This window comes from Schistocerca gregaria, chromosome 5 (genome assembly GCF_023897955.1).
Source record: "Schistocerca gregaria isolate iqSchGreg1 chromosome 5, iqSchGreg1.2, whole genome shotgun sequence".
Taxonomy (NCBI): Eukaryota; Metazoa; Arthropoda; class Insecta; order Orthoptera; family Acrididae; genus Schistocerca; species Schistocerca gregaria.
In genome coordinates this window covers 93,485,464-93,509,867 of record NC_064924.1, presented here as the reverse complement: position 1 = coordinate 93,509,867, position 24,404 = coordinate 93,485,464, and the positions used below count along the sequence as shown (strand labels likewise).

The 24,404-nt window shown below is 38.8% G+C and overlaps 1 protein-coding gene across 1 annotated transcript in view; it reads right to left on the bottom strand.

Annotated features, from left to right (window-relative positions):
* Positions 1-10,594, bottom strand: part of LOC126272863 (ATPase ASNA1 homolog) — a 73,334-nt gene extending 62,740 nt beyond the window's left edge. Inside the window, exon 1 of the mRNA XM_049976082.1 lies at positions 10,400-10,594. Within this exon, the coding sequence (XP_049832039.1) occupies positions 10,400-10,554 (155 nt within the window). The 5' untranslated portion in view covers positions 10,555-10,594. The remainder of the gene's footprint in view (positions 1-10,399) is intronic.
* Positions 10,595-24,404: the final 13,810 nt, after the last annotated feature.

Genomic DNA, 24,404 nt, shown 5'->3' with positions numbered 1-24,404 from the left:
TCTATTGCTATTTGTAAAACGAACCCCATATAATGCAATCAGTCTGTAGAATTTAAGGCTTGTTCTTATTTTGTGGTTCTACTAAAAGGTAGAAGTTTTCTTTGAAGGACTACATTGAAACTTAAGAATTCTTGAAAACACAAAGAGTGTTTAAAAAGTAAGCAGAAATTCATAATTTTGTGTGTTGTATTAGTCCGATTTGCACTACTTTCTTGTCACTGTCTTCGTAAACATGCCTCAAAAGTATGTGTTCAATGTTATGCATATTGGGTATTTACTCTGTTGTCAGCTGTCAGAAAGGTTACATGTGTTTTGGTAGCATCAACGATGATTTGTTTTGTATACAAATAAATTAGATAATCTGTATTAAATTTTGTTATAAGAATGGAATGAAGTGTATAAAATTTTTAGAAATGGTAAATATTGCTTTTGGTGAGCCTGTTATGAGTAAACCCAGGGCAGACGAGTGGTGTAAACATTTCAAAGCAGGCCTTATAGGACAGCTGTTTTACAAGCATGGACGAGATTTAAAATGCACAGTTAAGAGACCTATAAACTATCCTGAAGAAACAGTTCGTAAAGGGTTTCAGAAATTTGAAAAAGCATAGTATGTAATGGGGAATATTTTGAGAAGTATAACATTGCTGTAGATTAACAAATAAAGTTCTTACCAAAAAATAAAAATTAATATGCGTGCACACCTCGTATGTCAAGCTTTTTGCTTAGAAGTCCAGAATTGTTGTACATGTTTCGAACGAAATTTCAGCAGTGTTTAGAATAGCTATTGCGCACATGTTTTAAGCAATATGTCTTAGAATCAGGTGAGTAGTGACCGAGATAGAGATTCAGTGCTCCATAAGCATCAAAGGTTTTATGTGTTTTTGAAACTGTCAATAACAACGGGTTTCCTCCCAAAATTATTAGTTTTCCTTTGTGGAAATTCCAGTACACTATGCGGCTTATTTTTCCATCCATTACTTATGGGTCCTATTAGGTGAGGCTGACATTTGCATAAATTGCAGCCCTTTGATTGGGACTGGTAATATTACCCAACAATTCTTTTTGGGTTGCCTCTTTAATACACACTGTAATAATATTAGAGATGATCGAACGCTCGTTACTCCCCAAATACCACCTCCTCTTCGTATTCTGCACATTTTCTTGCAATGCTAGACAATTATCCATCACTTCCGAATATCGAAGTACATCAGTAAGTATACAAAGTTAACTCACTGACTCTGGCAACTAAGATCCCACATACAGAAACGAAGTATATCACTGCACACCAATCTACACTGCTAGACAGATAATGGGCAACAGATTTTGGTTGCCCCTGTAGGCTGGTGGCAGCGTTCTTCTGGGAAAGTCCACTTCCCCACCAAAAGCACTGCACACTCTTGAGTTTACAGGCAGACTATACCACAATAATCATCTTTTTCATAATGGAATAATGAGACTGCTCACATTACTAATGGAGTATTTATTATTTTATATCTTGTGTGATTGTTTCCCAACCTTTAGCTCTGAACCTATGCTGTCACAGCTACCATCAAAGTCAGCGAAGGTTGAGGTAACAACAGTTAACCATAAATTTCAGTATATTGATTATAGATGACAAATTTAACTGTGATTTGTTTGGCTATGAATACACAACTAGTCACTTTTTTGGATTTTTTATATGATTTATTGGATCAGAAACTAGTTTTCAATCCACTGCAGGCTCATGTGATGAAAGTGCTACAGGAATATTATATCATGGACTAAATTTAACACCCCTATCTGATGGTCCGCTGCAGCTTGAAAACTAGTTAATAGTATAATACACTGTATCAAAAATAAAAATAAAATTGACTGATTACATAATTACATCCAAATCAATTGCTGATACTACAAACATGTTTTACCCTTTCACTGGAAAATGCAATAAGGACAGCTTCCATGCATTGTCATGGCAAATGATTTACAGAAATGTTTTGAGCAGAGGACTGCATAAATGGTGATTTGTGTCTACTATTTGAAGGCAGTCACCAATAAGTGACTGTGTTACTTAAATTGGCAGCATCAGGTTTGTTTCCTTTTACATAAGACCTCATACACAACAAATTTTGGCAGATTGTACAAATACACCTGAAATCAACTGTTTATTCACTACCAATGACTATCAATTTTTATTAAATCTAACAGCCTAATGATACAAATAAAGTAGAAAGAAATTTCCAATCCGGAAAAATATATTAAAAACAAAGATTCCAAGACTTACCAAGCAGGAAAGAGCCGGTAGACAGGCACAATAAATAAAACACACAAACACACACACAGAACTTCTAGCTCTCAAAACCAACGGTTGCTTCTTCAGGAAAGAGGGAAGGAGAAGGAAAGACGAAAGGATGTGGGTTTTAAGGGAGAGGGTAAGGAGTCATTCCAATCCCGGGAGCGGAAAGACTTACCTTAGGGGGAAAAAAGGACAGGTGTACACTCGCACACACACATATCCATCCGCATATACACAGACACAAGCAGACATTTGTAAAGGCAAAGGGTTCCGTTTGCTTGTGTCTGTGTATGTGTGGATGTGTGTGTATGTGTGTGTGTGTGTGTGTGTGTGTGTGTGTGTGTGTATACTTATATTGTTCACACAGCATAGTGTGAAGAATATATAATTAAATTTGAATGTAATTTTAAGGTATACAGACTGCAAAATTTAGTACACAGATCAACCACCTCAGACATCAAACAGTGGTTCCAACCCGGCTGAGCATCAAGTTAAACCTAGCTTGGTGACAGATACAGGCAAATCATTCCCTAGGCCACCAGAGTTCACAAATTGTAGTGCCTGGTGAGCAGTGCATGCTAGTCCCTCGGTAACCCATGGCCAGATGTTTTCAACAGCTGAGAGCTAGAGAATATGTTGGCCAGCTCAAGTCAAACACATTTTGCACTAAATTAGGTCCAGAAATCATGAGAAACAAGTCATATTGCAGTTATATTGAGAGAGAATGTAATGGGGACCTCAAAGATAAGAGACAACCATAGACATGAACTCACCAGAAAAGTAAGTGATATCCAAATTACCAGCTAAGTAAACCAGAGGTGATGCTTTTGTGTTCCTAATGGCACCACACACTATCAGACCTGATGCTGCGCCTGTATGACAATGACAAATGCAGTATCGTAATGTTCATTCTCATTGGAGCCTCTGCACAGGGATATGTGTCATCGTGATGTGTTTGTAGAACTGGGACTTGTCCGGAAAGGCAACATGGTGCTACTTCTGTTTGTACTACTGTTGGCAGTGTGCTAACAACTGTCAATGTACCTTTTTCTGCTGCTGCATCAAGAAAAGTCTTAACAATGGACACAGTGCTACCATTTCATGGTACTTCAGAAGTGACCATATTGTCCATGTGGATACTTATTTCAATTCAAACGATGTTTCCTGGCTCAAGATATGTGATGTGGCAGTACAATCTTGCATGGCTGAGCAAACAGTACGTCTGTCATCTCATGTGCTACTCATGTGGGGGCACTGACATTGCCATTAACAATAATGTGGTATGATGAAACACCGTCTCTACAAAATATGACCCTGCTGCTGTCAACATCTGACACATGATGATGTTCATGCCTCTTTCACAAGGCATAAAACATTCTTCTCAAGAAGCAACAAACATTCCAATGTTATTTCTGAAAGAAAAAGTCTATGTAATCTTGCATTACACACAGAATACAGATGGTGTTGCTCCTACAAATTTTATGCAATTGTCTTGAACTGCTGATAATGTGCATATCCAACCATGTAACACACTTCATGGAGACTTGACATTTGTTGCATGTGACTTTCATGGTGTTGCATCAGAGTAAAATATGTAAAGATTTACAAGAAAAAATTTCAAAAAATTAAGAGCAAAGACAAAATTGCTTAGAAATGATCACTTAATGCGACTGTCAGGTAACTGGTTGAACTCTATAAGGGAAACTGTAAAAATGAAACTGCAGTGACAAAGAACAGGAAATCATACTAACAACATAGACGCCATTGATGGTTTTTGTTTCTGTCCTCAGCCTGAAGACTGGTTCGATGCAGCTCTCCACACTATTCAATCCTATGCCAACATCTTCACCTCCAAAGAAACACTGGTGAATCGGCTTACTGTATTCAACCCTTGGTCTCACTCTACAAGTTTTATCGCTCACACTTCTCACCATTATCAAACTGATAGTTCCTTTATGCGTCAGGATCTGTCCTACCAACTGGTCCCATCTCTTAGTCAAGTTTTGCCATAAATTTCTTTTCTCCCACAATTCCATTCAGTGCCTCCTCATTAGTTACCCAGTCTACCCATCCAATCTTCAGCATTCTTCTGTAGCATCACATTTCAAGACACCTCTATTCTCTTCTTGTCTGAATTGCTTATCATCCACAATTCACTTCTGTATAAGGCTACACTCACAACATGCACTTCAGAAGAACTTCCTAAAACTTAAATTTATATTAGATGTTAACAAATTTCTCTTCTTTAGAAATACTATTCTTATTATTCCAACAGTGTACATTTTATATTCTGTCTACAGGGCGATTCAAAAAGAAAGAATAGATTTCAATTTTTTATTACAGACAAACTATGGAACATTGCACATATCCCTAGACAGAGAAAGGTTCAACGATTGTACGTTCACTCACACACGCTATACCATACACTCAACATGAGCACAGTGCGTTGCTCGAGAAACATCGAAACAGTAGTCCATTTCATACCACACACGAATCAACAGGTCTTTGTTTATGGAATCAACAGCTTTAACAACCTACTCTTCAAGAGTAGCAGCCATATGTAGGGCAACAGCCATCTTGTGCACCCCGACAGAAAAAAAAAACACAAGATGTGAGGTCTGGTGACCTTGGAGGAATACTGCACTTGAACAATGGACGGACTTAACGCAAATTCCAACGCACAAAATGATTTCTCTTGTGGTGTGGTCACCATGTCACTACAAACAAACTGCAGTGCAGCTGTGTCAAAACTTTAGCTCTTCCTGCATGTTGTGATGTGCCTAATGAGTTTATCTTTTATAGTTTGTCTGTGTGTAATGAACAATTGAAATCTGTTCTTTATTTTTTAATCAACAGGTACTCCAGCCACCGTCTGACGAAATAGCGAAACCCACAGACTATTTGTAGTGTCTCGTTTCCTAATCTAACCCCATCAGTATCTCCTGATGCAATACAACTACTTTCTAGTCTCCTGATTTACTACTGTCAATGTTCACCACCTTTTCCAGACACTACCAATTCCATTCAACTGCTCTCCCAAGTCATTTGCAATTTCTGACAGAATCATATCATCAACACCAAGTCTTAAAGTTTTTATTTTTTCTCTCAGTACTTCAATTTATTCTCCAAATTTGTAATTGTATACTAGGGTCAGGATGGCTCTAGTGCTAATGACCACTCTAAAGGACACAATGCTGGTGCAGGATCGTCAGAGGGTAGAAGATAACAATGAACGACATGGTTGGTCATCGCAAAGTCACAGGAGCAGTGAAAAAGCAATGGGCTATTCATCTCTATCAATACTTCAGTCCAGAGTATCTATTTTCTGCAGTCAGCTCCCAGCAGTGGGAGCCGAGCGAGGCGGCTGAGCTGACAGTGGCAAAACCAGGTGGTAGCCACAGTAGCCCCACTTATCAGGATGCAGTGGCACGGCCTTGTGTTGTAACCATATCCCAGCAGTGCCCCATCAGATGCCACATCAACACAGCCAGCCCAGCACTGGTCACATCAAGTTGAAGCGAAGAGGAGAGGCACACAGCACCCAAGAACTGTGGAACCCTATGTAAGATGCAGTGACAACACTCCACAGATGCAAGTGTCCCATAGCAGAGGGTGTGCATGCAGACAGGTAGTGGTTCAGCAACAAGTCAGGTGCAGGTGCTAACCCTGGACCCCAAAGTAGGTGCCTTTAAGTCGGTTGAAGTCAGCCAGCAAATATTCTCCAGGTGGAAGGCACCAATTCAGATCCTGGCAGCATCAGGACTAGTCACAGTCCACAAGACTTGCAGCTAGTGAACGTTGAGTCTAGTAACAGTGGATGACCCACATCGGATTGCCTAAGAGTCATGGAGTATGTGGTAACCTAATGTGCTTTTGGTTTGCAGAACACTTCCGTTTTATATTACAGACTATGCCACATGTAGACTCATCTATATAGTCTTCAATAAATCGTGCACTTGCATCTCCCGTGATGCTTCACCAACCCAGTCTCTCTCTCCAATGCTGATTCTTTTTAAGTATGACTACTATACAGTCTTATGTATTTGATTTCAGCTTCTCATTAATAGCAAACAGAAAGGTTCTCTTGAAGAACTAGTGTGACTGTGCTAAATATTGCACAATCTCCACATTATATGAGTTTTGTTATATTCCTGTGCCCCTCTTAACTGTGAATAGGTTAAATAATTCTTCAGATATCAAGTATGGCCAATAATCTACATAGAAGAGAACAGACTGTGTCATAAGGTTAACGCACATCACCGTAGAAGGGTAAAATTGTAAGCATTCCCTTAAGTACAATGACGCTTCACATCAGCAATGGAAAGAGCGCAGATTCTGCTTAACAGAACTGCTTCATTCTTCTCAATTCTTCCTCGTTAATAGGTTTCAAAATACTTCTGAACATTAATACAGTCATCAGAAGCCATCCACAGATATCCTGATTCATTGCAAACTTTATGTACAGACAATTTTCTAAGATCAAATGGTTTGTGCACAATTAGTTTCAAATTCTAATTTGGATCGTGAACTGAATTACTTTTATGGGACTGACCACCGACTCACACTTACGAAAAGTAATTATCACTGCTTACAATGTCATTAATGCAACATAAGCACTTCATTCAATGCAATAAATCATAAGTCACTTCTCAAAGAATCAATACACTTAACAATATTATTTGAAGTTTGTAACAGTTTGCAAATTAATATTTTCTCACTAGCAGTTTTTGAATGTTGATTGTCTGTTCAGATTAAGTTCCTAAATAAAGAAATGCCTTTTACAATCACTCACTGATACTTGGGCCATATTAATCACTTCTGGTAAATACAAAAAATATTTATTTTCTTGCTCTACTCAAAGGACGTGCTTGACACAAATTAATGAAGGCATACTTGTATTATGCGCACACTAATAAATACCACATAGATAATTACATATGAAGATTTTTTCAGCACAGATATAAGATTGATACACAATTCACAATCTTTTTTGAGCATTTTGTATCAATAGACAGCATAGTAGTTCTTGATAATGATTCCAAGCACTTCTCTCCAACAAGAACCTTTGGCACTCTTCTTTAAGTGACCTGCACTGCTGATCACTGCATCGGTAAAACACCATTGGAGCACCTCGCCAAGAACTTGCTTGTTTGACACGAAACCGACAAAAAGAAAGAGATTTTTTAATATACATATTATGTGAATGAACAATTAATGCTTTTTACTTATCACCAGTACGTCTCAGAGCTGCCTAATAACAATGGCAGATAATGCACTGCTACAATGGACAGTATTTACAGTTGCATGACCCAACCCTGTTGTGACAGGACAATGTAAGATTGTGTAGGCCATGGGAGTGGCATACTGCCAGGCTCAAATGTACTATAATCTGGAGCACCTCTGCAACAGTCTGTCCTCTTACTATTCCGTATCCACAGTGTTCCAGTTATGGAGGCTGGGCGTGTGGTAACTAGTCTCGCTTTAATTCCAATGTGGCGACTCTACAGCATCTTGCACCAGAATGTGGGGACAGCTTTCTGTTTGCTGCATTGAAGGTTACAGATGCCAATCTGAAAGGCAGTGGAGTAACACTTGATGGTCTTTTACTGCTTGTTCAATGTACAGAGTGAACAACATAGTGTACCGGCTACCAGCCTACCTCACTCCCTCCATGACCATTGCTTCCCCTGACTTTAGCCTAATCTTCTAAGATAGGTCACAGGGCCAAATATTGCCTGAAATGTTCCTAAACTTTTCCAGAATCCAACCCGATCTTCCTCAAAGTTGACCACAGTTTTTTATTCTTCTCCAAAAAATTTGTGTCAATGTTTTCCACACCAGTCTGCATCTGCCTTCTTTGGAATTGGAATTATCACCTTCTTGATGTCAGAAGGTATTTCAACTTTCTCCTGTATCTTGCACACCACGTCAAATAGTTTTGCCATGGCTGGGTCTCTTGAGGACCTCAATAATTTTGAAGGAATGTCATCTACTCCAGAGCCCTTGTTTCTACTTAGGTCTTTCAGTGCACTGTAAATTCTTTTAGCACTAACGTACCACCCAATTTATCTTCATCTACTTCCTCTCTTCTTTCTACAGTATTTTCTTCAAATTTTTTCCCCTTGCAGAGATCTTTTGTATACTCCTTCAACCTTTGCCTTTTTTGTTTAGAACTGGTTTGCGATCTTGACATTCAAACTACTGCTTCTCTTTTCTTCAAAGGGTTCTTTAATTTTTCTATAGGTGGCGTATATCTTTCACCTAGTTACACACACTTCTACATTCATTTCTCCTCTAGCCATTTCGCTCTCCTGTCAGTCTCATTCTTTAGACTTGTGCATTTGCTTTCATCTGTTTCATTTGCTGCATTTTTACACTTTATTTGCAGCAATTAATTAAATATCTTGTGTGTTACCCAAGGATTTCAACTGGACTTCCTGGTACTGAGCCTCATAAGGAAATCCCTTCACTGGAATGTTGTCACCCTCAAGGATATTATAAAAGCTGTGGCAAGATTCTGGACATTTATCACTTCTGAAATTGTGTAAAAGAAAACTAATCTGTCATTCTGACAATATTAAGAGAAGGATATATTGCTACTCACCAAGGACTTTTTAGTCACATGAGCAAGAAAGTAGCAAGAGTGTGCAATCTCACCTGGGAACTGACATGAATTCATTAATAAGTAGCTTATTTGAAAGTAATACCACATTATGGCATATTTCACTCACACGTTTCTTATGGCATACTGATGAACATTCTTGTTATGTTAATGATATAGTTAAATTTAAAAGGAAAAAAAAAACAACTGTAATCAGAATAATAAGCAGAGCTGAACCTACAAGTAACTAAAGTTACATATTGGAATCCCTCCACCTTTAGAAATCTTGGCAGCAGTGACAGTGATTCGTAGTGTAACTTTTAGGTTGGAAGCTGACAATTTGGTTGAGTTGGGAAACCCAACAAATGTGAAAGCAGAAGATATGACTGTGGTAAAAAATGGATCAGTAGCAAAGCCTCACGTTTATATTCACGCCGTATTGAAAAATGCAAGGCGGTCTCAATAAGTAACTTCTATCCCAAATGGCTACTGTAGGGCCACTTTACCAAGCTCAAGATACTGACTGTTTTAAACCCTCACATGTGTACTGCATTGCTTTTTGTCAAAAATAACTTAAATGAATTCGACATCAGAAAGAACACAAGCAGATTAAACACTATTGTCCTGTATCAGCCCTCTCCACAAACCCATTGTACTTCACAGATTACTGACACAGCTGCCAAACCAATTAAATAATCAAAAGCTGCTGAATAGCAATCAATAATGAAGTTGTCAATCAAGCAAAACTAAACAAACATCAATAACGGTTAACACAGTTACGAAATTCTTTGAGATATAACTGACAGCACAAAAAAGTGGTTTACATGTTATCTACAAAACGGATCATGGGTCAGTCTAGTCAGCATCAGCTTGGTACCAGTATATGATGAAAACGAACTTGGTAGAGTATCATCAGCAAAAGTATCTGTGACAATCATACTGTGACGTATGCTAACGCGTTATTATTCTTACACTAGTGTTTCAAATTACATATATGCACTGTAATCCTATATGCCCCTAACTGTCAGGAGTTAGGAAATGCGGGTATATTTTCGACAGGTACTATCGACCTTATTAACATTGGTGTACAGAGTCGCCGGGGGATTGTCGAGTATTGTAGTTACTATTAACTCTTATTTGCTCTGTAAAATTGTACACATCTTAACCACTCACTTGTAGCAACTGACGCAAAATATAGTTTTAATGATATTGGACTGTACTGCAGCTTGAAGCACTTTCTGAAATTCAAAATGTTCTCCACGTTACATCAGTTTACACAAATGGCTGTCAAGTGTTACTAATCTGCGCAGACACATGATCAACACCCGAATAATAAAGCACTGATACAGTTTTCTCTCAAGAAGACACAAGAAATGTATAGAGCAGTAACAATGACACTAAAAATCTGGGAGCGACCATCCAGTATTTATACAACAACTGTCGGTCACCAAACAACAACAACGACAAATGGAATAACCAACAAATAACTAATCATAAACGTCTACAGTATCAACGTAACTTAATACCTGCAGGTAGTTTTTCCTACACCGCCTTTACCACCAACAAATATCCACCTCAAAGACTTCTGCTCCAGGATATTCTGAAGCGAAGGCTCAAGAGGCTCAAAGTCGTCAGATTGCATGTTTACATCACCTTCGCTGGCCATCACACGCGCAGCCATTCTTCTCCAACCATACAGAAAACATCACACATCTCTGACGTCTACATCACATCCAAAGACAAGTTAAGAAGTCCGTCCAGCGAATCTCCTACGACTACAATTACAACTTATCAATGTTATATACTAAACCAAAGGAGCATTCAAAATGGAGAATATAAAGTACTATACATTTTATAACGACCATTTAGCAATTAATATCGCATACTTAGCAAAATTATAATTAATCTTTTTTTATATATGACTTCTTCGTCGGCCATTGCAAGAAACGTACTATGCAATTCGATTCGATTCGTAATACCAAATTTTAAGAAATATTTCTGTTCTGGAGAAAATTAAGCAAGTTGCGTTATTTGATAGTCAATGAATGCTAGCTGTAGTGATCTCTTGTTGGCATGCGCGTTTCGCCAAGGCTGGTTTTACGCTGCCGATTCGCGTAAGTTCATGAAATCTTCACAAATACAAGTAAAGGCTCTACATGCAACAATCTGTCTGCAGAAATATCTGTGCATAACACATTCGCACACACAGAGAGATAGACTGGAAATCGACACAGATATGAGATGTGTACAGCACTGGAAATTGGATCTTTGAGCGAAATTGCTATAGCGCAGCTCACCTATGTACAGACAAATCGTAGCTTGTCAACTGGTAATCGCCGCAGTTTTGGCAGAAGAAACGTATTTCAGTCAACTGTTTTTTCTGTCTAGTGCTTCTCGTCTGCGACCACAATGAATTCTTAAACGAATGATACGTGGTTGCGAAGTTCATTTCTGAATTTATTGAAACTGCTGATCATGTTACATGTTAATGATCTTTCGGACAATAATGATAGGAATCACAGACATTTTACAGATGATGCAGTTATCTGTAAGAAGTATTGTCTGAAAGAAGCTGCACTGATATTCAGCCATATTTTCATAAGATTTAAAAGTGGTGCTTTAAATGTGCACAAATGTAAAGTTTTTCACTTCACAAAACGCAAAACCGTAGTATCGTATGACTAAATATCAGCGAATCGCAGCAGGAATCGGCCACCTCATACAAATACCTGGGTATAGCAAACACTTCGTAGGATATAAAATGAAGTGATCACACAAACTCATTCGTGGATGAAACAAGTGGCTGACTTTCGTTTATTGGTAGAATTCTGGGAAAATGTAATCAGTCCACAAAGGAGATTGCTAACAAATCACTGCATCAAGCCGTTCTAGAATATTGCTCAAGTGTGTGGTACCCCTACCAAACAAGACTAACAGAGATTATTAAATAGTCACAGGTCACACTTCCTGTGGAACAGTTTCACAGAGATGCTAAAGAACATGAACTGGCAGACTATTCACAATAGATGTAAACTATCCCAAAAAGTCCTGCGTACAGAGATTCAACAACTGGCTCTAAATGATGATTATAGGATTATGCTATAACCCCTACATATCACTCGCATAGGGATTGTGAGGATATGATTAGATTAACGGCAGCAAATGCAGAGGCATTTAGACAGTAATTCTTCCTCACCTGATAAGTGAATGGAACAGGGAAAAACAATAACAGGTACAGTGGGACATACCAGGCCATTTCACAGTGGTTTGCAGATTGTAGATGTAAATGTAGAAATATATATAAAAAGTGCAGGGCCCATGTTACACTATGGAACCACAGAACGACTGGAGGACTCCTAGTGATCTGGCATCGAATATGGGAAAATACAGCATGACAGTCTGGTGGTGCTGTGTGTGGCTGGAAACGTTTATGTGAGCTTGCAACATAATACATTCGTGAAATCCCAGTAAAAAACTAATATCAGCTTTTCTTAGCTAGGGTTCACAGTCACGAAAAATTTGTAAATGACATCGTAGTCGCCTTTTGACTATAAAAATGTTTATTTGTAAAACCCAGTATTCTAATTTCAATCATGTGGCCATTATCAAGTTGAGTTAATTGCGCCTTAGCACATGTCAACAGCTAAAAATCATCTGACATGACATGACACGGTAGCTGGTTTCATCATAAGGTAGATAAAGGTAATAACAAGAACCTGTCAATCATAGAATAGAAACAGCATTAATTATTTACTTCATAGCTAGTCTTTGCCAACATCAGCACACTACTCTGTCGCTGCTGTAAGTAGAATTTTACCACATACTCTTATTTGTATTGCACAATGCACTTTTTCAATTGTGTTGCAAATACTTTGCTCATATTCTGTTTCATTTTTTCTCACATCTATAATATTGACTGTGATATATAATTCCATGTTTTTTTGTTTCATACAGAACAGAAGCAGGTTATGTCACATCTTCTGTGGACTCATTTATGTTTGTCACAGGTTATGAATCTGTGTGTAAACTGCTTGGTTTAAGTAGAGTATACGTATTTTTCTTGTACTCCACTTTACTTTTGTCCACGTCTGTTTTTTGTACTTTCTCACATTTAATGGAGAACTCAGAAATTTTTGTTGGAGTGGCAGGATGAAACTAACTGTGTCATTTTTAGTACCTGCTAATAACGTATGGACACATTTGTGTAACTACTGTTGAATATTTAGCATTTGCATGGAAAACAACTCTAGTCATTAAGACTACAAAGCGTACTCATCTACTCTTACATCCATATTCTGCAAACAACTGCGAAATGCGTCATGATCAGTGGCAAGTTGCAACACCATTCAAAACAGAGTTACATACTCAATCTGTGACCAAACGTCATAAGCTGAATAATAATTCTGTCAAAAGCTGCTAACATTGAGCTCTCAACTAAAAAGTGAGAAAGTACAGAAAATGAATGTGAAAAATAGTAGAAAATGAGCAATACACTTACTGCACATTGAAATCGACCAGCTCACACAAGGAGGATTTGTACATAGTAACAAATACACATAAGTTCACAGAATACCATGTTATGACACCAACATTTGTTTTATATGAAATGGGCGCTGATGACCACGTTGTTTAGCGCCCGTAAACCTCAAACACACACCCTTTATATGAAACAAAAACAAATATTGAATCTTTTACCTTGCCCAATATTATGAATACAAACAGAAATCAACATAAACATATTTATAATGCAATTCAAAGAGTGCAGTACACAGCAAGAAGATGTAATCACAAACACTGTGCAATGAAGCCTGGTTCTTTTCACTATGAAACGAAAACAAATTTGGAAGATGTCAAATCACCCAATAACTAACATGTGGAATGATTGGTGAAGCTGTAGCATGTTGAATGGTCTGGCAGTGAACCAAAGTAGCATAACTGGAAGTCTCTATATGAGTCTTACCCTTGTGATACATTAGATTTGCACAGATAAATATGTGCTTATTATTCGGAAATTGCTCGAAAAATTCACCCATTGGACATGTCATATGTATATGGGCTGACTGTAGAGATTTTTTATTTTTTAGAAACCACCCATAAAGATGAATGAATTGAAAATATTGTAATTGTGGAATAAAGGCTTTGCTAGAAATTTAATGCTTATAATTTAGCATGATCTTACAAGTTGAAGATGTAATTTCTGGTTAATTCAGGCATATCACACAAAATTTTAATTTTTTACAGCTGATGCTATTATCTAAAAATCAGTAAAATTGCATTATGGCATAATATGAAGAGATAAATAAAATCAGTATCATAGTATGGCACTGTAAAGATGGGTACACACATGCTCCCTGGTGACCATACATCAAAACACTATCATTCTGTCACAGTTGCTGTGGAATAATTGCTGCTGTGCTCTATTCAGTTTCAACCTGTTTTCATTTTATTGCTGAAAAAAGTCAAAACAGTGGTTTGCAGGTACACTTTCAAAGCTTCTGGAACAACAAGAACAACAACCTATGTGTAGTTTTATGAATCAGTGTTTGTGTGTATGTACAATATTTGCAAACCAATGATGTAGACCATCCCATAATCTTAAAAGATTTTTGGATGAATAAATGAATAAATGAACTTGATACTTTACCAAAAAAGGAGAGTGGTATAAGCTTCCTGACTTGTGAAACCAAGCACTGTAAAATCGTGGGTGATATGCAAGAAATGGGCTAGGAGTGTGATGTGGCAGCTGTTAAATTAATAGTTAGTTATGATAAATGCATACATTAATGAACACAATAAGATTCTCGAAAGAATGACGGGTCTACAGATGATATTTACATGCCAGTTGTCAGTTAGTTTGTCATAGCAGACAGCATTTTCAACGTTGAGTGTTACGTCTTTTGTGAATGTGTTTGTGACAAGCTGCACGAAATACATTTTCAGGTATAATGTCTTTGTTTCTTCCTTGTATTTAACTCTAGACACAGCTCTAATGCCATAACCTGCACTGTAACATAACACCCTCCCATGTTTTCATTTGCTGCCATGTTGAAAGCTCTGCAACTTCACGTTTACACTCTCCATATATAATAATATGTGGCATTCTGTATGAACGGTAGCTCACGTTGCCACAACAGAAAGTCACAACCTATGGCGTTGTTACAGTAGTTGCTCATCTAAACCTGGAATAAGAAAAATAACATCGACTTTTCTTTTTTTTGAGTAGAGGTCGACTGACACTGGACGTAACAGAACAGAACATTAAAACATTAGACAATATTCCATACTGATAGATTGCGGCAGTCACACATATCGTCAATGGAATGGAACATCAATTATTCTCAGGAAGGAAATTTTGTTGGAGACGTTCATGGGGGCAGGAGTGGTGCCGTCTCCTAATATCAGAAGGTAACAAATACTCGCCATGCTTTGTCTCGTTACAATAATGGATTTTATGTCTTCTTGATCTTTATTTCATTTATTTCATTATGGTGCTTTATTTTCGTGGCTCAGTACGAAGATTCCAAGAGGAGCAGGGTATTTTTCCTGTTGTGCTCTTCCACAAATGAGGCCAAATATCTGAGAGTGGTAAATGATTTAGATATTGCAATACCTTGACAAAGAAAACGTTTACACTCTCCATATATAATAATATCAGCTGCTGGAACAAATTTCATTAAATAACCCTCTTTGTACAGTGAAAAATACAGTTTTTTACGTTATTTGCTACTTCAAAAAACCACACAATGGGTATTTTTCCTGTTGTGCTCTTCCACAAATGAGGCCAAATATCTGAGAGTGGTTAATGATTTAGACATTGCAATACCTTGACAAAGAAAACGTTTACACTCTCCATATATAAGAATATCAGCTGCTGGAACATATTTCATTAAATAACCCTCTTTGTACAGTGAAAAATACAGTTTTTTACATTATTTGCCACTTCGAAAAACCACACAATGGGCAAGGCCAAAAGGTTCTATGCTTTGCAAACTAAATATTGTCTGCTATGTTTCTATGTAGATATTGGATGGAGGAAACAAATGTCGATGTTTTGGAATAGTTGTACATTATATCTTCTGTTGTTTCACTCCTCAGCAGTGTGGCAAGCTTATCATACAGAGTTTCCAAAAACGTGCATTATGAATTATGCTTTGGCCAAAAAAACTGTCCTGTTATTGTTAGATCCATAATTCTGATACTACTGGGTAGTTATGATCAAAGTGCCGCTACTCATTGAGGTTCAATGTGGGTGAAGCTTGGTAGATACACTAACGTGTTAATGCAGAACTAATTTACACCAGAAAAATTAGTTTCAGTTTTGGTCACCAAATGCCAATCTGTTGCTGTATGCTGTATGATGGTATGACATCCATGCTGTTATTTGACAAGCCGTACTGTGAGTGAACACTGAGGCTATGGTTACAAGAAGGCCTACACTATTAGTGAAATTGTTTTAGGCGAATGGCAGCACATATAGTGCTACATTGAAAGAGAGTCGCTGACTGAAGTGTCTGAGGATAGGCCCAATGTCATTAAATGCTTCGAAAAAGATGATGAAATTCGGAAACACGGTTGAGCTTTGTGTGGCACTTGGAAGAGGAAGGCATCCTGTCCAACAGGAAGTTATTGACGAGGTTGCTTTTGCTTGCTCAGGCAGTGTCACATGAATTGCCCACTGCATGGTCAACAGTACACTGGCACCTCTACAACATCCAGATGGTGCAGCAACTGAAATGTCATTGTTTGCAGTAACATAGTCACACTCTGAATTTCATCCTCAGTTTCAGGTATGGATCTAAGTTGAAGACATGTGGCCAGGCAATATTCTGTGGGGTGACGAGGCACATTTTACATGACAGGGTGCAGTGAACATAGAGGGATGCTGGTAAATTGTGTGTTGTGCACGAAGACCCATTGCACTCCCCATATGTGGCTGTGTGGTGTGGATTCACAAGCAGCTTCAGTGTCAGTCCACTGTTCTTTGAAGAGAATACATCCAGAGGGCCTGTCAGGTGTACCTTGATGTCTACATGTTATCAATGCCTCCTTGTACATCATGTACATTCTGCTTTGGAAGAGTAAAGTTGTGTGTAAACTACTGTTCTCATGTAAGATGGGGCAACTCCCCTTGTTGCACATACAGTGAAAGTTCTTCTTAATGCATCCTTCCGCAAGCTTGACATCTCCAGATGTTTCTCAGATGTGTGGCTTGCAAGATCATGTGATATGAATCCATATGACTTTTGGCTCTGGGGTATCTAAAATAAGGCGTTTACCAGAGACACATACGGTCGCTTCTTGATATGAATGCAAGTTTACAAGAACACATTGCCAGATTCCATCTGAACTGCTGCAAGAAACTGTTGATCGTACAGTTATACGGATGCAGCATCTCGTCAACGTCTGTCGTGCTCATATTAAACAAATTGTGTGTTAGCAGTTACTAATAAAATCAAAATTATGTATTTCTCACTTGTTTGACCTTGTCTGTCAATGTTCCATTGTTAATGCATTACATATGGATACACTTCTATACATCTTTCTTGCATTTATTGCACCAGATTTACAACTAGTGACCAAAATTAGAACTAACTTTTTTCCAGCGCATATTGGGTCGATATTAACATATTAGAATATCTACAAAATTTCGTTGCCACACGATAACTACAGCCCACTCTGGACTTTTGTGAGTAGTTGCACTTTAATTATAACCACTGGAAATAATCTGACACTTTGTATCACATATGGTACTTCATAACATCACTTTCAAAATTCAGTAATAGTCAGCAGTGGCAGTATCGGCTCTGTAAGTCACTGTGAACTGTGTGACAGAGTGTGCTTAGCTTCTTCCTGATTCACATACATCTGGAGGATGGCAAGAATGTTTGCTTAAATGGCTTTGTGCACCCAGCAATTATTCAAACGCTAAGCTTATTTCACAGTTTATATACTGTGATACACATGGTTTGTAGCATATTTCTCACTTAATGCTGATTCTTACACGTTCTGTAAGAGGCTCTTGAAAGTTAATTGGCTTCTGTATCTGAGCTTCTACCACTGCAGGTTTTTCAGCATCTTTGTGATGTTGCACCATGGGTCAAATTAGCCTGTAAACATATGTACTGCCCTTTTTTGTATATGTCCAATATCCTCATGAAGTCCTATTGCTTATGGATCCACATACCTTTGTAATATTCTAGAATATGTCGCACCAGTCTTTTGTAAGCCATCTACTATGTAGACAGATTGCATTTTCCCAGTATCCTTTCAATGAATCAACATGTGCTACCTGCTTTCTCTACTACAATTGCATTTTATTTAGTAGTTCTCTTCATATAAACCTGTGTATTGTTTGACAACTAGTTTTACAGCAGTCATTGTTTCTTTACCATTTACTTTACTAAGAGTGTAGGAGGATCCTTCCAAACATCAACTGTTCTATCAGTTATGTATCCAGTGTATGGCCAACTATTCCTCTAAACGTCAGCCACAGTTCTTGTACACAGGTGTAGATGTAGGGGTCATTCTTTGTTATTGCCATCCTCTCCCCCCTTGAAATATAGTGTTGCACCACTCTCACTTTTAATGAGCTACAGATGTCTAACATTTGAAAAGTAATTACAATGCATTATAAATAATTTACTAAAACATTTTGTGTAATTTTTTTTACATTGGTGCTTAGCACATCACTTCAACAACTCTTCCAAGGAACTGCATTTCAGATAAATATATCATTTGGAAAGCATTTACCCAAGAATTTGATAAGTATCTATGTTATGTAGTTGTTTTAAGAAGAATAATGGCAACAAACTTTCGCAACTTCAATGATTTCAGATTTCATAGAGAATGAAGTTGAAGGGTACACACTCCATTATCATCATTTTGCTGAGCTCTAGTGGTATGAACTGAGTACTATAGACTAAGGTTACATGAAATTGTGGGGAACATTGTATCTTTCTGTCATTTCCACCTGCCTATGGGAAATTCAATCTTTTTGTTATTTTTTCTTAGGGGAGCATCTTCCTCCTTCTGCCTCGCCTTCTGTCAACTGTCTGTAATTTGTTGTTTCATCATGTTGACTCATGAACTGTGTGAGGTTTGTTTTGGATGGTACATATGGTCAGCCTGTAAATCGGCGCCTTTTCCCAGCTCGAAAGTTTTCTGCAGCCAGTCAGGCCACAAACCAATCCACATGGGCTAACTCATAGGAACACAACAGAAAAGTATCCTGCTTTACAAAATTGTTAAGTTTTAGACGTAGATTCAAATTTCTGATAATTTATTGTGATTTTACAGACTCTTAGTTTCCTTAGTACTCTATGCAATGCAAGTAAACTGAAATTTGTGATAATCTGTACATGTATAAATACAAACGCTTTCAGTAAAAATTTGGAGGTGATGGCCCCCATAGCTCTCCCACCCATGTCTTCAACTGCTTCTACATGCTCTTGCCCAGAGCTAAATGTTTCCGGTTGCTCATTGAGATATGACACTTCTTCCTTTTCACCAAATTTGTTGAATATTCAAATCTTTCTAATTTATTTAGCTGTATTTGTACTGTGGTAATCACTGTTGCCACAACTGACACGTCACTGACACCCATTTCAATATGGACATCCCAAAGAGGTCACATCTATTTGCTGCTGTTAAATTTATTACATTTTCATTATGAGTGGGTTACTGAACTATATGTTCTAGGTAGTTTTTGGAGAAGGCATTTAGTATTGGTTTTCAGACTAACCAATCACACCAACCACTTTAAGAACTGTGATTATTCCAATCAAATGCTAGGATGGTTCTGACTGTAGTTACTACATAACTAGTTCCACAACCATTAACGCTCTCTTTGTATCAGGATGTACAGGATATTGTGCGTGAGAGAAGTGCACAAAGAACTGATAAAATGAAATCTATTAATCTTGTGGTAACCAGAAAGATAGTGACAAAAATAAAAGTCTTTGAATATAATAATTTCCAGGAATATGCCAAAAATATCAATCTATCACACTTGGTTTCCACAGGCAATGAAAACGTGCATCCACCAATACCTGCAGAGGCGAAATGTGTGATAAAATTTCCACTGGAACTATTTTCAAGACGGATAACTCACTTAATCTGCAGAGATGAAAATAAGCTTACAGACGTTAACAAACCGAAATGAGACTTTCAGACTATATATATATATATATATATATATATATATATATATATATATATATATATATATATATATATGTTCTTGATTAGTCAACATTTTGAGTGGTAACATGACCTACAATTTTAAATTTTCCTGTATTTTGTTTTATAGCCAAACACGGCACTATATACTGATGACATAAACATTGTAGCAAGTAGAACTACTGGTAAATAAAAAGCCCTGTAGTATATAGAAAAATTTGATAAATACTACAACAAGTACAACCTGTTTATCAATGGTAATAAGACAACATGCATTGAATTTCATAACATACAATAGTTCCAGCAAAGACAATTTTTCTGATTTGACTACTGACTTGGTATTACAGAACAATATATGAAGTGGTAACCACACACAGAAAATATTGCTCATAAATAAGCTCTAAAATATGTTTCTAATAATAAAAGTAACAATAATAATAATGATAATAGTAATTTCATGTGACTCAGTGACCTTTCGTAAGTCCCTCTACTGGAACCATTGCAGTGACTTGTGTGTCCTGTCAGTACAAGCTGTGCAGACTGTTATAACCTGCACCTACTTGATATGATGGAACCAAACTACACAAAAACTCACACAAACAAACAACAGTATCTTCATCGATTACAGCCAGAGGAGACAGCGAAAAATACAATGTCTTGTTCCATCGATTCGAGATTGCAATTCAGTATCGCATAACATGCATGGAACAAAAAACATCAGAATGAGATTTTCACTCTGCAGCGGAGTGTGCGCTGATATGAAACTTCCTGGCAAATTAAAACTGTGTGCCCGACCGAGACTCGAACTCAGGACCTTTGCATTTCGCAGCAAGTGCTGGGACCGAGTTCGAGTTTCGGTCGGGCACACAGTTTTATCTGCCAGGAAGTTTCAAAAAACATCAGAGTTATCATGTAACTATGCACAATCTACTTTCATGAATGAATGATACAGAAAGCATAATCAAAGAATAATAAAATCAAAACATGTATCTATCAAAAACAGCACCTCTGGTGTCTAGCGCGACATGTTTGACAGTATTATGTTTGTAAACACGTACACATGGCATGTATGACATGGAAAATGTCGCCACATCAGTCCCCATGGTGAAAGCGGAGCGTTATTCCAAATAGCAGGCTGGTAAGTGGACATAGTAATTGGATCTCGAGGTACGTGTTCACAGATCTGGTTATGTTGTAACCTGCGCCAGTGGCTGTGGTGTCATTGATGAAGCAGTTACTGAGCGAGGCTGTAGTCTTGGAAGCTCTGACATTGTCGCTTCTTGGAAGACTTAAGTCGTTTTAAAACTAATTATAGAAGCAGTGGTAGCCTCTCCGTTAATTGAAACATCAGTTATCTTGTCTACCATTGCAACTACATGGCAGGGTTATGAGTATGGTGGCTGCAAACAAGATGGTAGCTGTACCACGTCTGTGAGGCTGACCTAGGCGGACTTGGGCCACATGCTCTCGTCGTCGGCGTAGGAATTCTGGTTGATCAGTCCTTGGTTGTGACAGATCATTAGTTTCCACGAATTCTCCTGAAAGCCTCAGCATCTCACCGTACACCATTTCCGCCATGAAGCATCCATATATGATTTGAAAGCGTTTCTGAGGCCGAGTAGTACCATTGGAAGGGCCTTACTCTACTCAGTGTCATGCCACATTAGTCTACGTTAAGTGAGCAGTGCCATCACTCGATCACCTCATTACTGGCCGGGTGATAGCTCGTCTGTTTGTGGTGAATTGTGCCGTAAAATTTCGCGAGATGATCGAACAAATCAGATGAAAATGGTCATCCTCTGTTTGCCATGACGTGTAATGGACAGCCAAAAGGCAACACCCAATACGATGCGAAAGTGAAAGTCACAGTATCTGCTGTAACATTGTCCACTGGTTTTGCTTATGGCCAGCGATTAAAACGATCTATATTTGTAAGTACATAATGTTGGCCGTAGGATGAAGGGAATAGACCAACGACGTGGATGTGCACGTGACTGAAAAGGGTTGTTGTGATTGGAAAGTTCCCTATCGGTGCCAGAACCTGACTGTGTACCTCGCTGCATTGGCATTTAAGACAACACCCCGCGCATTCCAAACGAGTCGTTGATCGAATACTGGGGTGACATAAGACGTTAACATATTGAAGGCGTCCCTTCTGAAGGTAGTGGGTTATAACGCCCGCGGTTTTAACGTGATGATGTCGTAGTACAGCTTGATATAATTCCCTAAAATTTGGATAAGTTGGAGATCGAATCCTAATATTCCTGTAGATAAAAGCCTTTTAGTTCTTGATCTGATTGTTGAGCGGCGGCGAATTTGGCGTAATCGATCGTGCTAGTAATGTTTCTGTACCAAGAAAAAAATCAGCCACCCACATTGTCGATGGCAGAGATGTGCAGGACGCACATGCTGAATTGTGAGATGAACATTAGCTGATTGTCTTGCTTAAGTGAACAGTTCGTATTTTTCTGGCAAAAGTCGTTAGTTAGTGGTTTATGGTCGGTGTATAAAATGAAGTCTCTAGCTTCTAGGTGAGGCCTGAAGTCTTTGATGTACTCATAAACGTCAAGAAGTTCTCTGTCTTATCTATTCCACAGATTTTGTGAGGGTTATAGGTTGCGCGAGAGAAACGCTAGTGGTTGCCATACTTCACTAAATTGTTGTTGCAATGCTGGAGTGATCAACCTCTGGTTATCGTCACTATTAGTGCCACAGGTGCAGTAGGTTCAGAGTGCGCCATTAGCGTGGCGTATTAGGAGTCCTTTTGGCTGGTTAAAAACCACACACATGCTCTCAATCTATGCTATAGGCGAGTTACCGTTGTTCTTCGGGCCGGCGAGTGCTGCAGTTGACGGCTCCTGTAACTCGACCGAGTTTGGCAAGTGATGGAAATAAAAATTTAATATGCCAGACGCAATTTCCTGGACGTATCTGGGCGTGAATCTGTAAGACGGCTTCCACCTCCTCTGTTAGTGGTAACGATCCTGACACTATTATCCTGTGCCCTACGAAATCCACTTGGGGCTGGCCAAGTGCACATTTAGTGGTGTTAAGGAAGACATCGTGGTATTCCAACAGCTTGGACACTTCCGTTAAATGCTGTCGACATGCTTCTGCCGATGCGGAAAAAACTAAAATATCGTCCGAGTAAGAGAAATTAAGCCCTGTAGCACTGAGTCAATGAAATGTTGTCATGTTTGAGCAACGCCACTGAGTAGAAATGTCATAAATTTGCTCACAAATAGACTGCTTTTACGCAGTCGAGGACGCTAAAAATAACTACACCACTCAAAGTATAGTTATAGTTGTGTAACAACGATACTGGATATCTTTTCGCTATTGTTCTGGAATTCATGGCTCTGTAGTCACCACAAGGCTGCCAAGAACCAGCCTTCTTCGGTAAAGGTGAGGGCCATGGACTGTTGGAAGGCCGCATTACTCTTTCACAAATCGTACTGTCGAACTCTGTCTCCACTATTTTAAGCCGATTTGGAGCCAAACGTCGTTATCTGCAAGACTTGGGGGCACTGGCCAGTGTCGTGCCTTATATTCTCAGGTGTCAGAGGAGGTCCCGCAAGAGCCAGTAATCAATGTAGCACCTTCGCGTACTCGCCGTCCACCAACCGAATTGCTTTGGCAGTATGAACGGCTGCATGACGCGGAAATCAAGCCTGTAGTGTTGTCGACTAGGAGAGAAGACTTCATCTCCGGCAGCAGATTGTAATGGGTGGAGAAGTCCGCTTCGATGATAGGTTCGGCAATGGCTGCAATGGTAAAATCCCATACCAGGGCTCGTTGTAAACCCAGGTCCAGTTCCAAGCACAGAGTTATGTATGTTGCTACGACCGACTTGTTTGAAGCTGTTGGACAGAATAAATTGGTTGGTCGCTTCCTGAGCAGCATACTCTGTGGATAAATGGTCAAACTGGATCCAGTTGGGGTTGGGTTGTTTGGGGGAAGAGACCAGACTGCGAGATCATCGGTCTCATCGGATTAGGGAAGGACGAGGAAGGAAGTCGGCCGTGCCCTTTCAAAGGAACAATCGCGGCATTTGCGTGAGGAGATTTAGGGAAATCACGGAAAACCTAAATCAGGATGGCCGGATGCGGGGTTGAACCGTCGTTCTCCCGAATGCGAGTCCAGTGTGCTAACCACTGCGCCACCTCGCTCGATCCTGCATCCAGCGTCTACTAAATATTTCCAGTCAGACCACCGATCACTAACAAACAGGTGCAGAGACACTCATCACCCATCAGGAATTGGAGGAGGCGCCTACTTCCGACTGCCGCTACTATTTGAGTAAGAGCAGGGGGTTGTGCATCTGCGAGCTTGCTACCTGAATTTCCTGTAATA